Raw genomic sequence first — 16,729 nt, 5'->3', positions numbered from 1 at the left:
TCTTATTGTCATTTGTAATCTTATTTCATAATAGTTTATTTCTTTATTTCAGATGATGAGCATCAGAAAAGACACAAGTTCATTTGTTTTGCGCTCAGAGCTGGCTGAACATGAACCGAAGCTGAGTCTTGGCCAGCTAGCTAAGCAGATTGAAAATGACATTAAGAACCGGAAAACTATGAACTCGGGTTTCAAAAGTGCAAGTGAAGTGATGGAGGAGAGCCGTCGTGAAGTCAAAAAGAAAGAGCCTGAGAGTCTAAGTACTAGACGCGGTTTTGCGCTAAAGAGATCTCCAAACCATCAAACATCATTGAATTCATATTTTATTAAAAGTGACAAGACTAAGACCAGTGGTAAGGTTGATCATCAATTGTCAGAAAGTGAGTCTGATGGGGAGGACTCTGGCAATAAAGAAAAGAGAAAGATGACAGACAACAATGCTGAACATGTAGATGAAAGTACCAAAGAAGGGAATATGTCTGATGCAAGTAACTACGATCCAGATGAAAATCAGGCGTTTATCTGTGAAGAAGTTTATTTGTCTGACTTGGATTGTAATGATGATGATGATGATGATGATGGTAACAGAAGTAGTGTAAATAGTGGTTCTGATAATAAGGATGCACACTCTAGCGTTGATAGTGAGATTAACTCTGAAGGCACTGATAATAGTCAACATTCAGTTGAAGAATCTAAACTTGTGCCGATTACCGAAGAAAATGGTCAGACAGTAAAAGTTAATTCAGAGAAAGAAAGAAATGAAGATCCTGCTAAAAGTGTGAGCAAAAGTGCAAGTGTGCATGCTGAAGTGTTACCGGAGCTGTGCAATGGTAATATGTCATCAGATAAAACTGGCATCATTGACTTTATGGATGAAGATGAATGTTCAGTGGAGGTTTCTGGAAGTGAGTGTAAACAGAGCACAGGTTATTCGCCAGGTGAGACCAGTATTATAAATATGTTTTCTCCCGACAAAGTAAATACATGTGAGTTGCAAAAGACTGTGTGTAGTGGTAGCCAGTCATTGTACACTGTAATGCCATCTGTTGTCTCCTCCAATAACATTTTGTTTTCAAAACCTTCATTCCATAGCAACCGAACTGCAGACTCGTCCTTGGAGGTACAGGAATGCAAATCAACAGCTGAAAAATCTGAAACTAAAAGATCAAGCAGTAAGAAATGTAGAGTCAGCAAGAAATTAAAGATAATTGATTTATTTGGTGACGAGTGTGGGACAAATGAAACAGAACATCAGGAAGATAAGAAGGTTTGTGTCGAGGCTCAAAGTACTGATGCACATAACACAGCATTAAAGAAGGAAAACGAAAGTAGGCGTGTCGAAAATGAACGACAGAGTAACTACATCACGTGCCAAGACAAAAATGATAAAGGGATGGAGAGTAAAGATAGTAAACACAAGCATTCTAATGATGATTATCATCTCAAGGATTCCAGCAGTACAGTTAATGAGAGAGACAGCAAGAAAGAGAAGTACCGAGAGCGTAATGACAGAGACAAGTACGAAGCAAATGAAAGCCTTAAAGAAAAAGAAGAAAAGTGTAAAGAAAGTGAAGAAATACTTGATTTTAGAATAAAAGACTCTCCCACATCTCTAAATAAACATAAACAAACTGAGTGTAAAAATAAGAAAGAAGGAAGGTCAAGCAGTTCTAGGAGGTATTCTGAAAGATCATCAAGTGATTCAGATAAATATAAAAGGGAGTCCGAAACAACAAGAGATTCAAAAAAGTCTCCAAGAGGTTCAGAGAGATCACAAAGATATTCAGAAAAAGCAGAGAGAATCTCTGAAGAGTTTTTATCAAATTTGGATAACTCTAGAAAGGACTTTGAAAGATCTGAGTTGAAATTGGAGAAATCTGGAAGGAATTCAGATAAGTGCAAAAGGGATTCAGAAAACCTCAAAGATTTAGATAAATCTAATAGGGATTCAGAAAAGTCTAGGAAAGATTTAGAGAAGTCTGAGAGGAAATTGGAAAAGTCTAGGAGAGATTTTAAGAGGGATTCAGATAGAGCACAGAAGGATAAAGAAAGATCTGATAGAAGCTCAGAGAGAGCACGAAAGAAAGTAGAAAGAGCACAAATTGATTATGATAAAGGCTTGAAAGCAAATGTAAACAAGATTGCTAAGGAGAGAAAAGCAGGCGACAATCAAGAAAAAAAAGAAAGCATTTCAAGTAGTAAAATTGAGGATCTGTTTGGATTTGACCACAAAAGTTTGAATCATACAGCATTAGAAGAGCCAAAGATTACCGATATACCAAATACTATACAAAGTAATTTTAGAAATAAGAAGTTAAGTCCAGTAAATATATGTAGTGAGTCTTCAAATATAAATTCGGAAATATCCAAAGACACTTCAAGTTGTGTGGCAGTGGTAAATACAGGGGAAGAAGTATCAGTAGTACACAAAAAGCAAATAGCGGACTGGGTAGTTAAACATCTCATGCCACATTACAAGAGTAACAACATAAACGGGAAGGAGCTTTTCAAGTCGCTCGCTAGGCAGATGTCACACCATGTTCTGCAGCTGGGACTTGGGAAAGGTCAGTCAAGACAATTTGTATTTACTAGATTCTTGCCAAACATTCACCCTGAACTAATAAGGTATGAAGTGTAAATTTTCTTTTGATGGTAGTGAGTGGAAGGTATTTTGAAAGCATATGGGGGTCATTCTGAATATGGTATCGTTAAAACATTTCCTGTAGGTTTCTATGGTTTTTGAGTGAGTGCTTCCTCAGCCCAACAGTGTTCTAGGAAATGTTAAAATATGATATAAGTGGAAAATAAGAGTTTTTTCATGTTAAAACAATTTTGATACACATGAAACAGATGCTGCTTGTCTAGTGGCATAGAAAAGTTAGCAACTATTACATTTTATACTCAACTGGGATAGCCAAATTAGCCTGAAAACATGAGTGATTAATTAATTACGCTAAGTATGGAGAATGTTTAACAGGAGCAATTCAGAAATGGCTCATGATTGATAGCAAAGTCAGCCTGAAACTTTTTGTTAAGCAAGACATTGAACTTTGCTTCAGAGACTGTGATAGGCAGATACTTCAACCTGTTCTGGTATTCAGGGTGACATTTTTTGTGGGGAGAGGGGGGGGGGCATTCTTGGTCACCTGTTTTAAACATTTTTAAGTGTGTGTTTAACTTTTAAATATTAATTGCCTTGGCCTATGAATTTCTAGGTAAAGGTTTTATTTATTTTATTGTGCCTTCATATACAATGTGATGAGCATTGTTCTCAGAGAAAGAAAGAAACAGTACTGTAAATGGCAAACTATATTTTGAGTTTTGTTAAAGAGTCTTGGTGTGAGACCAAAATTTTTCATGCAGTTTGACATATATTACCGTTTCTTTTATCAAAGTTTGGGATATAGTCATTGCTGAAATTATGAGTACATTGCCACTTAAATACATACATTGAAATATTAAAATATACTTTTATTTCTTTCAGATGAAGCAGGAGCCGAGCAGATTATCAAAAAGTTTTTTGAGAGAGTAAAAAAAGTTTCTTGTGAAACGGATATTGTTTTTCACTGACCACATTTAGCTGAACCTGTTTTGCATGATGCAAATTATATTATGTGGCAGCTCATGAATTAAACATCAAATGCTGTTTAAAGCGGGTTTATCTGCGTTAATGGAAAATTGTTCGCCGGAGTCACACAAATATATTGTTGTGCTCGTGAGACATTGTCTTCAGGAACCACATAAGGCCTTGCTGTGTCAGTGATAAATTATCTGCAGGAACCATACAAGGCCTTGTTGTGGGGGACATGAAATTTTCTGTAGAAACCATATAAGGCTTTGCTGTGTCAGTGATAAATTATCTGCAGGAACAACATAAGGTCTAGCTGTGTCAGTGAGAAATTATCTGCAGGAACCATACAAGGCCTTGTTGTATGGGGCAAGAAATTTTCTGCAGGAACCATATAAGGTTTTGCTGTGGCAGTGAGAAATTGTCTTCAGGAACCACATAATGTCTAGCTGTGTCAGTGAGAAATTATCTGCAGGAACCATACAAGGCCTTGTTGTATGGGGCAAGAAATTTTCTGCAATAACCATATAAGGCTTTGCTGTGGCAGTGAGAAATTGTCTTCAGGAACCACATACGGCCTTGCTGTGGCAGTGAGAAATTGGCCACTGGAGCTACACCAGTCAGTTACAGCTGCGATACAAGCGAGTTTTAAGTAAGTGTTTTCACAACGCAAGGAACGATTGCGCTGCCACTCGTCCAGGAATTGTTCATTACTTGACACATTTTTGAAAGGGAGCTTTGAGCATGTTTCATTATGACATTTATTTTATTATTTCTACTGTACTGTACTATATATTTGCTGCTAGTAAATTCTTGATTACAAGGAGTACATTTAAAGGCAACTTTATTTGTGACACTATTACAATTTATGTACGGTATTTTTAATTACATTTCTCTCCTATACCTATACTTATAGGTATAACTATAAGTATAACTAGCTATACTAACTCCTATACTTGAGTTGTCAAATTTGTAAGTGTCACCAACAGATTTACTTAGTACAGTAAGCAAAGTTAAGTATTATGATGTCTTACCTTGGGTAGAGTTGGTAAGTCAGTACATTACAGTACTGTACATGAATTTTCTGTGATACTGTATATAGAAAAATTAGCTGCATGTGTTTTGACCAGAAAAATTACCAGTGGAGCATTATTGTTTATAATTTATTTTTTATGTATGAATTATGCCTTGCAAAATTATTTTTAATTTGGTTGGAAAAATTAAGTGTAGAAGGACATCTTGGCTCGAGGGCCCCTCATACAGCCCTGTAGGTCTTTTGTAGTTTCCTGTATACTGTATTAATGTTCTTATGAAGGCGGTAAAATAAAGGGAAAGGGGCATTAACGTTAATTTTTCTTCAAAAAGCGGTATTGAGGTCTGCTGCATTTTGCACCAATTCCATGTTGTTATTTCAATAAATTATGTTTTACTGTACAGTACTTTGTTTTTATTACTTTTGCCAGAATGTTTTATCTTTAGTGCATCCCACTTTTATATTCTTGTTGAGATGTCCTCAGTTCTCTCAAACATTAATATGTTCTCACAGAGCAGCAGTGAGTGCCGACCATCACGTGAAAACTCTAACAGGTGTTTCAAGAGCTACTCCAATGGTGTTCAAGTGTGTGTTCAAGTGTCTGGGAGAAGATTTGAAGTGACTCAAAATTTGAAGGACACCAGGAGGGAAATCGTATTAGTCAGAGGTGCAGGAAAAATCAATTAAAACTATATCCATGAAGAATAAAACTATATCCATGAAGAATAAAACTATATCCATGAAGAATATTTGTTTACACATTCTGTAAATCTTCGGGGAATCTGGTACTTTATACATCACCCGTCTTAAGTTATTTTGTTCTTGCATGATATCTAGGCTTTGTTGGCTGTTGTGCATCACAGACGGCTAAATAGTCTTCTAGGCCTCATACTTCATTTTAATAATTATTTACACGTTTTGTAATTGTTTTGGATTATGTTTTGGTAAACTGGAAATTTAATGTGGTTAATGTAAGCACAGCATATTATATACAGTATATATATTATTTGTCTATTTAAACAAGATCTATGAAGGTTGTATGTGGCCAATAAGGTGGTTGTTGAAGAATTTTTAAAGATGTGATACTTTATTCAGAAGTTGTAATTTATTTAGTAATAAATATTTAAGCTATAGTTTGCTAAAAAAAAATTATTCCTTCCTCCCGTCCCATCCCAAATCCTTATCCCGATACCTTCCCAGTGACATGTAGTCGGAATGGCTTGGCAGTTTCCTTCCCCCTTTCCCATTTTTGGGGGGAACAGAGTTTGTTTTGCTTATTGTGTTCCCCCGAGGCCGAAGATTGACATCCCCCAGGATGCAACCCACAACAGTTGGCTTACTCTCAGGTGCCTGTTTAACTGCTATGTGAAAAGAATATTGCAGAAGAAAGTTTTAGTGTGTCTGAGTTTAGGGTTTTTGATAAGTTGGAAAACGGGTAGTGTGTACTCACCTAGTTGTGTTTGTGGGGGTTGAGCTCTGGCTCTTTGGTCCCGCCTCTCAACTGTCAATCAACAGGTGTACAGATTCCTGAGCCTATTGGGCTCTATCATATCTACACTTCAAACTGTGTATGGAAACTGTGTGTGTGTGTTCAGTATGAAATATTTACAAAAATTTCTAAGTGGCAAAAATTTGCCTTTAGTATTTAGTAGTAACAGCATTTGTCATTAGCCAATATTTATCAATTTAATGAGTTATAGCATCTTCAACACAGTTTAGAACCTAATTAGGATTTTGTAATTGTTGCATTGAATGCTTACCTGGGATTTTCCATTTTTATTCCTTTTTATGGGCTATTTCATCAGCAAGGACAAGCTGAATGCTCACAGCACTCTAGGCACTTTCTGAATGATAATCACACGCTGGACTTTGGGGACGCATAATATTCTGTCAATGAGACATGAGCGTTTTAGTGTGTTTACTAGTTGTGTTTTTTGCGGGGGTTGAGCTTTGCTCTTTCGGCCCGCCTCTCAACTGTCAATCAACTGTTTACTAACTACTTTTTTTTTTTCTTTTTTCTTTTTCTTTTTTTTTCCCACACCACACCACACACACCCCCCAGGAAGCAGCCCGTGACAGCTGACTAACTCCCAGGTTAGTGTGTTGAGAATGTAAATAGAATATGTATTATTTTGAGCCCATTGCATGTAAAACTGCTACCAAATGGTTTCCCCGAGCTGCTTAATATTTATATACAGTAGTAGTACATAACAAAATATTTAAGGCTCATTCTGCAAAGACTTGTGGTTAAATTTTTGAAAATACTGTACTGTATGAGCTCGCTTATCCGGACTCCACTAAACCGGATATTTGCGTTATCTGACCAAAATCGCATCCAGATAATTTTTTGGCAAAACTTTGCAATATCCAGATAATAATCTGGATAACCGGAGGTTTGGCCAGATACCGCAGACAGGCATAGAGTTTAAATTACATGTGGATAATTTTCTAGCAAAACTTCTTCATATCCGGACAGAAATCCGGATAACCATAGATTAGGTTATGTAAATTTTCAAGAATTACACATTTCAAGATCTACATTATCAAACAAGAAGACAAACTACACCAAGGTAAGCTGTAGTCATTTTTTTAAATTACCTGTATATTTCTGATTTATAGTGTGTGTTGAAGTTCAAATTATGTTGGTTGGGGGTACAAAAAGTTGTGAATATGGACATTTTTGAACTTACCTAGTGAGAATTCTGCTTATCCGGATGTCTGGCTTATCTGGATGGGGGGGAAGTCTTTCCCATATAGTCCGGATAGTCGAATTCATACATATGTGTACAGTTCCGCAGTTTATGCAGACGATGAGTCTCGATAACGTGGCTGAAGATATGATAACCAAACCACGCCAGAAGATGGAGAAACATTGATGTTTTGGTCCACCCTGGACCATTATCAAGTCCAATTGTGGTCCAGGACGACTTGGACCAATCGACTAGATAATGTTCTAGGACGGACTGAAACGTCATGGTTTCTTCATCTTCTGGTGCGTAGTCCCCACTTTATGATTTCCAATTGTCGGGGACAAAATCCCTGTTTAGCATATTTAGGGGCCTGCTAAGTCAACAACTGACCTTTCTCAGGTTGCAACCCACAACAGTCAACCAACTCATGAGGTACCTATTTACTGTTGAGGACGCATGCCCAAATATCTCGCTCTGCCCAAGGATCAAACACAGGACTATTTGGATGCAAGCCAACTGTGCTAACCACTGTGCCACAGGTTATATCACCCTCATTATTATCATTATCAGCATCATATCCATCAGTTATGAGAAGGAAGAATATGAATAGGAGCAGCAGCAGTGGGAAGAGACAAGTTAGCAAGAAGGGTGTCAACAGTTGTCAAAGCTGGGATCTCCCCCTAGTCCCTTACCCTCCCCTCAGTCCCTTACCCTCCCCTCAGTCCCCTCCCCTCCCCTCAGCCCCTTACCCTCCCCTTAGTCCCCTACCCTCCCCTTAGCCCCCTACCCTCCCCTCAGTCCCTTACCCTCCCCTCACTGCTGCCATAATATTGTAAGAATGGAAAGTTAAAAATATTGTACTCAGTGACACCTTGCATAATACCTTCCTTGCCTAGAGGCATCTTGGGGAACACAAGTGCTACGGTCATAAGTATACACGCAATACACCGGTGCTAATAAGTATGTACTGTACTGTATATTTGTGTATATAGAGGAAACATTCAACAACTATGTTCTGTATATGACCAAGTTTCTGAATGTTGTACTTAATTTGAAGCTGTATATTCGTATGATTCAAGTTAAACCATTCAATTTTTGTCCACACGCAAAATATTAGGAGGTATTAGGAAGCCGAGTTTTATATAAATATAATATATGAATGGAGCTGATATTGGTGAAGGGGATTGTAGTCCGCATCACAGAAGGCAAAACTGATATTAATTTATTCTTAATGTTTGTTATATAATTTTGATCTTTCAGCAATATTTTTGTACATTACTTGCTTCCCTGGATTTTTTTCGTATTTTTTAATGGAAGGAACTATTAAGAAGGGGAAATGACTTAAGTAATTACACACACACACACACACACATAGGTGGAAACGAGTACCCAGATGAGCCACAGAGACGTTAGAACCAATTTTTTCAGTGTCAGAGTAGTTAATAAATGGAATGCATTAGGAAGTGATGTAGTGGAAGCTGACTCCATACACAGTTTCAAATATAAGTATGATAGAACCCAGTAGGCTGAGGAGTCTGTACACTAGTTGAGTGACGGTTGAGAGCCGAGACCAAAAAGACAAAGCTCAACCCCCGCAAGCACAAATAGGTGAGTACACACACACACACACTCACTCACTCACTCTAGCTGATGAAGACACACACAAAGACCCCCACACCTCACACCCCCCCCCTTGCCCCATTCTACACCTCTCCTCCATCCCTTCACTTTCCCCTTTCCCATTTTCCTTTCCTCTGAACCATAATTAGCCCAAACAACCCCATTCGACCTCAAAGTAACCAGCCGCTCGCCTACCACGTTCTAATTCCGTCCGCGTGGCGCCCTCTCCTGGCACTCGTCTGTCTGTTCCGGGAAATCCTGGCGTGGCACCCACCCCACGAGTGCCACCCGGCACTATGCCAGAGTTCAACTAAGATCAACTTAAATGGTCACCTCACACGTATTACGCCTCGCTGTACTAACCTAGTTGAGCTCTGGCTCTTTGGTCCCGCCTCCCAACTGTCAATCAACTAATGTACAGGTTCCTGAGTCTACTAGGCTCCCTATCATATCTACACTTGAATCTGTGTACGTTTGGGTATATATCGGTTTATGATTAAGGTCTATGGTAGTTTTATAATGTTGTTGGTTAGTAAAACAGGTTTCAGATGTGGCGTTTTCTCGTGAATTCATTCCCGGATCTTGAATCACCCAGGTATTGGTGAACCAGCTATTGTTTTATCGATTCTGTGAGTGGTAATAGTTCTCATACTCATCATGTGCATTGTAATGGATCTCATACTAATCCTGTGGGTGGTAGTGGACCCTATACCCATCCTGTGGGTGGTAGTGGACCCTATACCCATCCTGTGGGTGGTAGTGGACCCTATACCCATCCTGTGGGTGGTAGTGGACCCTATACCCATCCTGTGGGTGGTAGTGGACCCCATACCCATCCTGTGGGTGGTAGTGGACCCCATACCCATCCTGTGGGTGGTAGTGGACCCCATACCCATCCTGTGGGTGGTAGTGGACCCCATACCCATCTTGTGGGTGGTAGTGGACCCCATACCCATCCTGTGGGTGGTAGTGGACCCCATACCCATCTTGTGGGTGGTAGTGGACCCCATACCCATCTTGTGGGTGGTAGTGGACCCCATACCCATCCTGTGGGTGCTAGTGGGCCCCATACCCATCCTGTGGGTGCTAGTGGACTCCACACTCATTATGGTGGGGTGGTTCTTGCAGATGGTTCTTACTTATCCTGAGTTGTAATGAGAAAGTTTGCAAACGCACAGAATAGGTTCAGGAATTGAACCATTAGCATCAGGGGAATATACCTTTATTCAAATTTAAATTCAGATTTGAATTTGAAGGTTTTCTGTGCAATTGAAAGGGATTCCAGAGCAGTGAATGGGTTGACTCGTGTGGGATGCATTCACTAACGTAAATAATTTGTGGCTTTTGTGTAAATAAATAAAAACAAGTGTCCTTGACCAGACACATGTGAAAAAGGTTGGTGTTGAAATGTTTCAGTTGTCTGAAAGTGTCTTTCATGGGCCTATACCTATAGGTTGTATAGGTATAGGCCCATGTAAAGGCCTATACAACATATAGGTTGTATAAAGGCCTATAGTCTGAAGGCCTATACAACCCTATATAGTCTATATTGCTGGATAGCTACAGCAACATAGAGACGCACTTCGCGAGAGGAACAATGTGTAAACAAGAAACCAAATTCAAAACATTATAATTAAACACTGTGAACTGCATCGCGTGGCCACCCACCGGGAAGGTAAACTCCGTGGGTTGCTACCCACCAGGAAGGTAAACTCCGTGGGTTGCTACCACCAGGAAGGTAAACTCCAGTGTGTTGCTACTCACCAGGAAGGTAAACTATAGTGTGTTGCTACTCACCATGAAGGTAAACTCCGTGTGTTGCCACCCATTAGGAAGGTAAACTCCGTGTGTTGCCACCCATTAGGAAGGTAAACTTCATGTGATGCTACCCACCAGGAAGGTAAACCCCCTGTGTGTTGCTACCCACCAGGAAGGTAAACTCGTGTGTTGCTACCCACCAGGAAGGTAAACGCCATGTGTTGCTACCCACCAGGAAGGTAAACCCCCATGTGTTGCTACCCACCAGGAAGGTAAACCCCATGTGTTGCTAACCACCCCCCCCCCCCTCCTCCTTGAACCTGTTGGTCAACAAATGAAGAAAAATTCCTTTTGGTGTTGTCTGTGTTGAGGAAGGGAAGGGAATTATCTCCCAGCCATTACGACTATATAGCACTTGGAAGGGGTCAGGAAAAGGATTTGGGATGGGACGGGGGAAAGGAATGGTGCCCCAACCACTTGTGGACGGTCGGGGATTGAACGCCGACCTGCATGAAGCGAGACCGTCGCTCTACCGGCTTGTCCAGTTGATAAAATATTATGGTGTAATTAACGTTATTAAGAAATTAAAGATCTTTATCGTCATTTCAGTTTATCTTTATTTTCTGTCTCCTTCCATTCATTATTTATTTCTGCTTTATCTCGTCCATAAATTCTCTTCAACTTCCATCCAATTTTGTTATCTACTCTTTCTCATTTCCCTACTTCTTTATCTGTCATTCCTTCCATGTCTATTTCTTTCATTCCTTTCTTATCTTCTCTAGACACCTTCCCCCCTTTTAAGAAAACCCCTCCTACCCCCACCCCCCTCTACCCAGGGCCCGATCAGCTGTTGCTTGTAAACAGACGCACATGGTGCCGCCCGCCGGCGCCTCACATCGGCCTCAACTTGTCTGTAAGCGATCTTGGTGAGTATATGGGTATTATTCTTGCTTTTTCCACGTAGGGAGAGATACCATATCATGAAGTATTCCCGGTAGGCGGAATACCATCATAGAGTTTGCCAGGCAAGATGAATACCATCACAAAGTATGCCAGGTAGGCGGGATACCATCATAGAGTATGCATGCTATGCAGGAGGGATACCATTAGAGTTTGCCAGGCAGGAATGATACTATGAAGTATTCTTAGCAGGAGGGTTAATATGATTAGTTCATTTGATGACCCAAACCACACACCAGAAAATGAGACGACGACGTTTCGGTCCGTCTATTATCAAGTCGATTGTCCAGGACGGACCGAAACGTCGTCGTATCCTCATCTTCTGGTGTGTCAAACCCTTGTGGATTTCTTCATTTGATGCATCACGCTATTGTGATATCTGTGTTCTGGTGTGTCGTTTGGTTATCATATCTTCAGCCATGTTATTGTAACTCGTCGTCTGCATTAGTTCATATTCATTTATATCATCATTAGCTTTCCCGGTTGGCATCCCGTCTTCAGGCAATGTTCATTCCATCCAGCAGCGACCCCCCCCTCCCCCCCCCAGAAGATACATTCATCAACCTTAGCACACTGTTATAAAAATATGTAATTTCTCAAATATAAGGTCACATTATTATATACTCGAGTGATGACAAGACCACACACTAGAATATGAAGGGACGACGACGTTTCGGTCCGTCCTGGACCATTCTCAAGTCGATTGTGACTTGAGAATGGTCCAGGACGGACCGAAACGTCGTCGTCCCTTCATATTTTAGTGTGTGGTCTTGTCATCATACTTTAGCCACGTTATTGTGACTCATCGCCTGCATATACTCGAGTGTGTTGAGTAGTCAGGCCTAACTTAGGTGAAGTGTTGTGTTGTGGTTCGATCGTCAGCGAAGCACTGTTCGAGAAGTGTTCGAACGTCATCAGTTGTGAGTCGTGTGTAAACCGTTTTTCACTCATAAAAAGAGGGTTTGGCGGGTGCATGGAGTCACTTTTGGCCTTTGTTTATGAAGACGGGCCGTGTGTAAAGTGTTTTTGATTTATAAACAGGGTGTCTGGCGGGTTTATAAACAGGGTGTCTGGCGGGTTCATAAACAGGGTGTCTGGCGGGTTCATAAACAGGGTATCTGGCGGGTTCATACAATGAACATTTGGCTTTTATGGATAAGGCCGGGCTGCGATAGGAGGTAAGGTTAAGTAATTATCAGGAGAAAGAGCTAAGCCAGTACGATTATATATCTGATCAGCGCTTTCTCCAGAAAATTATCTTATATTACATTTAAGTATTCCGGTAGTACAGTCGGGTTTGTTATTGACTCCCAATCGAGAATTACGGGTTCGAATCCCTGGCGGGAAAGAAATGGTGGGGCGCATTTCCTATCATCTACTGCATCTGTTCACCTAGCAGTCAGTAGGTACTCAGGAGTTATAGTCAACTTGCTGTGGGGTTGTATCCTGGGCGGGGTCAGTAATTCGACCCTGTGGGGTCGAATTTATATATAAATATATATAAATATATATAATAATTTATGAATTATTATATATATTTATATATAAATATAATAATATATAAATTTATATATTATATAAATATAATAATATATAAATTTATATATTATATAGATATAATAATATATAAATTTATATATTATATAAATATAATAATATTTATGAATTTTTGGTATATTATTATCTTAATTTATATTATTATTATCATTATTATCTCTCACTATTCCGGCTTCCTGTTATTTAGCCTCACAATTTGAAAGTATTTATCTCTGAGCCAGATAACCCGAAGCCATACGAATATTAATACAATTAGACGATGAGTCACAATAACGAGGCTGAAGATACGATGACCAACCCACACGTCAGAAAATGGAGAAACGATGACGTTTCGATCCGTCCTGAGGCCAGATTCACGAAGCAGTTACGCAAACACTTACGAACCTGTCCATCTTTTCTGAATCTTTGGCGGCTTTGTTTACAATTATTAAACAGTTAATGAGCTCCGAAGCACCAGGAGGCTGTTTATAACAATAACAACAGTTGATTGGCAAGTTTTCATGCTTGTAAACTGTTTAATAAATGTAACCAAAGCCGTCAAAGATTGAGGAAAGATGTACACGTTCGTAAGTGCTTTCGTGAATCTGGCCCCTGGACCATTAATCTTACCTTTCATCCTATTCTCACTTTCCATCTTAGTCTTACCTTGCTCCTCACCTTCCGTCTCACTCTATTTGTCTGTCTGTCCATTTCTCACTGTCACACGACCCGGGGCCAGATTCACGAAGCAGTTACGTAAGTACTTACGAACGTGTACATCTTTCCTCAATCTTTGACGGCTTTGGTTACATTTATTAAACAGTTTACAAGCATGAAAACTTGCCAATCAACTGTTGTTATTGTTATAAACAGCCTCCTGGTGCTTCGGAGCTCATTAACTGTTTAATAATTGTAAACAATGCCGCCAAAGATTCAGAAAAGATGGACAGGTTCGTAAGTGTTTGCGTAACTTCTTCGTGAATCTGGCCTCAGGACGGACCGAAACGTTATCGTTTCTCCATTTTCTGGCGTGTGGTTTGGTCATTATTGATACAATTATTCACACTTCTCACAAAAAGAAGCGTAAAGTGACTTGTGAACACAGTGCGTCACTCATCCGGCTTCTTTAACTGGGATGAAACCGTATGAAATATTCAGAGAAAATATCGGGACGTTCGACCCGTATAAGGAATACTCGACCATTTATGGAAGTTCCATTCTGTGGCTACATACAGGTGGGTACAGGGGCAGGCGACCGGTGACTCATGTTAGGCTTACAGCGGTTATGACAAGGGGAAGGGAACTATCAGGGGAAAGCGCCAAGTCATTACGACTATATAGCACTTGGAAGGGGTCAGGATAAGGATTTGGGATGGGACGGTGGGAAAGGAGTCTTACCATAGTTCATGGTAAGCCTTACCCATCTAAATGAACAAATATGTTGTTTTATACCCATCTAAAATACCCATCTAGTATTTTGTACAGGACTTGTATGTGTATTCACCTAGTTGTGCTTCCGGGGGGTTGAGCTCTGCTCTTTCGGCCCGCCTCTCAACTGTCAATCAATCAACTGTTACTATTATTATTATTTTTTCTAACAGCTGTCTAACTCCCAGGTACTTATTTACTGCTAGGTAACAGGGGGGCATCAGGGTGAAAGAAACTCTGCCCATTGTTTCTCGCCGGCGCCGGGAATCGAACTCCGGACCACAGAATTAGGTGACAGCGTGCTGTCCACTTAGCCACCGGCCCCGGGTGTATGTGTGTGTAAATGCACACTTAACTACAGACCTCTCCTAGGATGCAGTTCGCAACAGCTGACTAACTCCTGGGTACCTATTTATTGCTAGGTGAAGAGAAGCATCAGATGAAAGGAACCCGTGATGCTCGATTGTGAGTGGATGACTCACAATCCTTCCCCACTCTCTAACCCATCACTTACTCTCTTTCACTTCCCTCCCTTATCGCCTTATCGTCGTCTCCTGCTGCTGAGAGAGAGAGAGAGAGAGAGAGAGAGAGAGAGAGAGACAGAGAGACAGAGAGAGAGACAGAGAGAGAGACAGAGAGACAGAGAGAGAGACAGAGAGAGAGACAGAGAGAGAGAGAGAGAGAGAGAGAGAGAGAGAGAGAGAGAGAGAGAGAGAGAGAGAGAGAGAGAGAAGGAAGGCATAATAGGTGTACAGATCTGTGGTGTAGCAGCAATAGTATTATTCTTAGGGGCAACAAAAGTAGAAACAGAGTTATCAGTAGTAGCGGCAGCAGTAGAAGTACTGACAGTCGCGGTACTAGCACCATCAATAGCAGTACTTAAATGCTAACCTAAACTCATTTAGTTTAAGGGGCAAGTGGAGGAGGGCCACATATGAGTCCATAGACCCTAGCTACACCCTTTAAATAGCACCAGATACAGTACACACCTTAAATAGCCTCGATGGATAGTTTTAAATAGCCTAGAACACTTGTAGAGATTAGTCGCTAATGTCAACTTGAGGAATTGATAGTCAGGTACTTGGTGAGAGAGTGAGAGAGAGAGAGAGAGAGAGAGAGAGAGAGAGGGAGAGAGAGAGAGAGAGAGAGAGAGAGAGAGAGAGAGAGAGAGAGACAGACAGACAGACAGACAGACAGACAGACAGACAGACAGACAGACAGACAGACAGACAGACAGACAGACAGACAGACAGACAGAGAGAGAGAGAGAGAGAGAGAGAGAGAGAGAGAGAGTGAGATTCTCTAATGTAAAATAATAAAAATATTAAAACATATATTTCAACTACTACGACAACTGCAAAATTTCCTATTGCTACTACTGCTGCTACTACTAAGAACTTCCTTTCACTCCCAGAGAAAGGAAGTTTCACTCCCAACCACTTAGGCTGGACGGTCTCGCTTCATGCAGGTCGGCGTTCAATCCCTAACCGTCCACAAGTGGTTGGCCACCATTCCTTTCCTCCGTCCCATCCCAAATCCTTATATCCTGACCCCTTCCCATGGCTATATAGTCGTAATGGCTTGGCGCTTTCTCGGGATAGTTCCCTCTCCCGGAGAACCTCTCCTTCACCCTCACAAACCCACGGCGACGCCTTCTCTACCACGCCTCACATCTTCAGGGAGAGGCGAATAAACATGTAACTCAGAGGAACTAATAAGCGAAAGAACAAATCCACAAGGGCCGTGACGAGGATTCGAACCTGCGTCCGGGAGCATCCCAGACACTGCCTTAATCGCTTACCTAATAAGCGAAAGTTTAAGCATCGACACAATCGCTTATAATGAGTTTCTACATCTTCAGTCACCCCCAAGAACTCCTAGAGACCTTCCCTTTATAAAGAAACCATACGGTCCTGATACAAAGAATCCTTATGGACTTTGCCTCACAGAAAAGGAACACCTAGAAATCACTGCTCATAAAGAACTCCAAGAAAGCTCCACTCACCGTCACAAAGAACTGCTAGTTCGGCAGGTGAGGCGGTGTACCTGAGCCAAGGCAGTGCCTCACGTGGTGTCTGGCTCCGGTGCCAACTACGTCTGTGCCCCAGAGAGAGCCAGGTCCTCCCGCCTTCCTCC

General features: G+C 40.9%; 1 protein-coding gene and 1 long non-coding RNA gene across 2 annotated transcripts in view; one reads left to right on the top strand and one right to left on the bottom strand.

Moving 5' to 3' along the window:
• Positions 1-5,004, top strand: part of LOC123745622 (ATP-dependent DNA helicase Q5) — a 23,376-nt gene extending 18,372 nt beyond the window's left edge. The window contains exons 13-14 of the mRNA XM_045726350.2: positions 53-2,564; positions 3,485-5,004. Coding sequence (XP_045582306.1) covers positions 53-2,564; positions 3,485-3,570 — 2,598 coding nt within the window. The 3' untranslated portion in view covers positions 3,571-5,004. The remainder of the gene's footprint in view (positions 1-52; positions 2,565-3,484) is intronic.
• Positions 1-16,729, bottom strand: part of LOC138356257 (uncharacterized) — a 21,876-nt gene extending 5,147 nt beyond the window's left edge. Inside the window, exon 1 of the long non-coding RNA XR_011224327.1 lies at positions 16,599-16,729. This is a non-coding gene — a long non-coding RNA (uncharacterized lncRNA). The remainder of the gene's footprint in view (positions 1-16,598) is intronic.

This window comes from Procambarus clarkii, chromosome 71 (genome assembly GCF_040958095.1).
Source record: "Procambarus clarkii isolate CNS0578487 chromosome 71, FALCON_Pclarkii_2.0, whole genome shotgun sequence".
NCBI lineage: Eukaryota > Metazoa > Arthropoda > Malacostraca > Decapoda > Cambaridae > Procambarus > Procambarus clarkii.
Note: the sequence above shows the minus strand (reverse complement) of the source record. Positions and strands in the feature narration are given on the sequence as shown.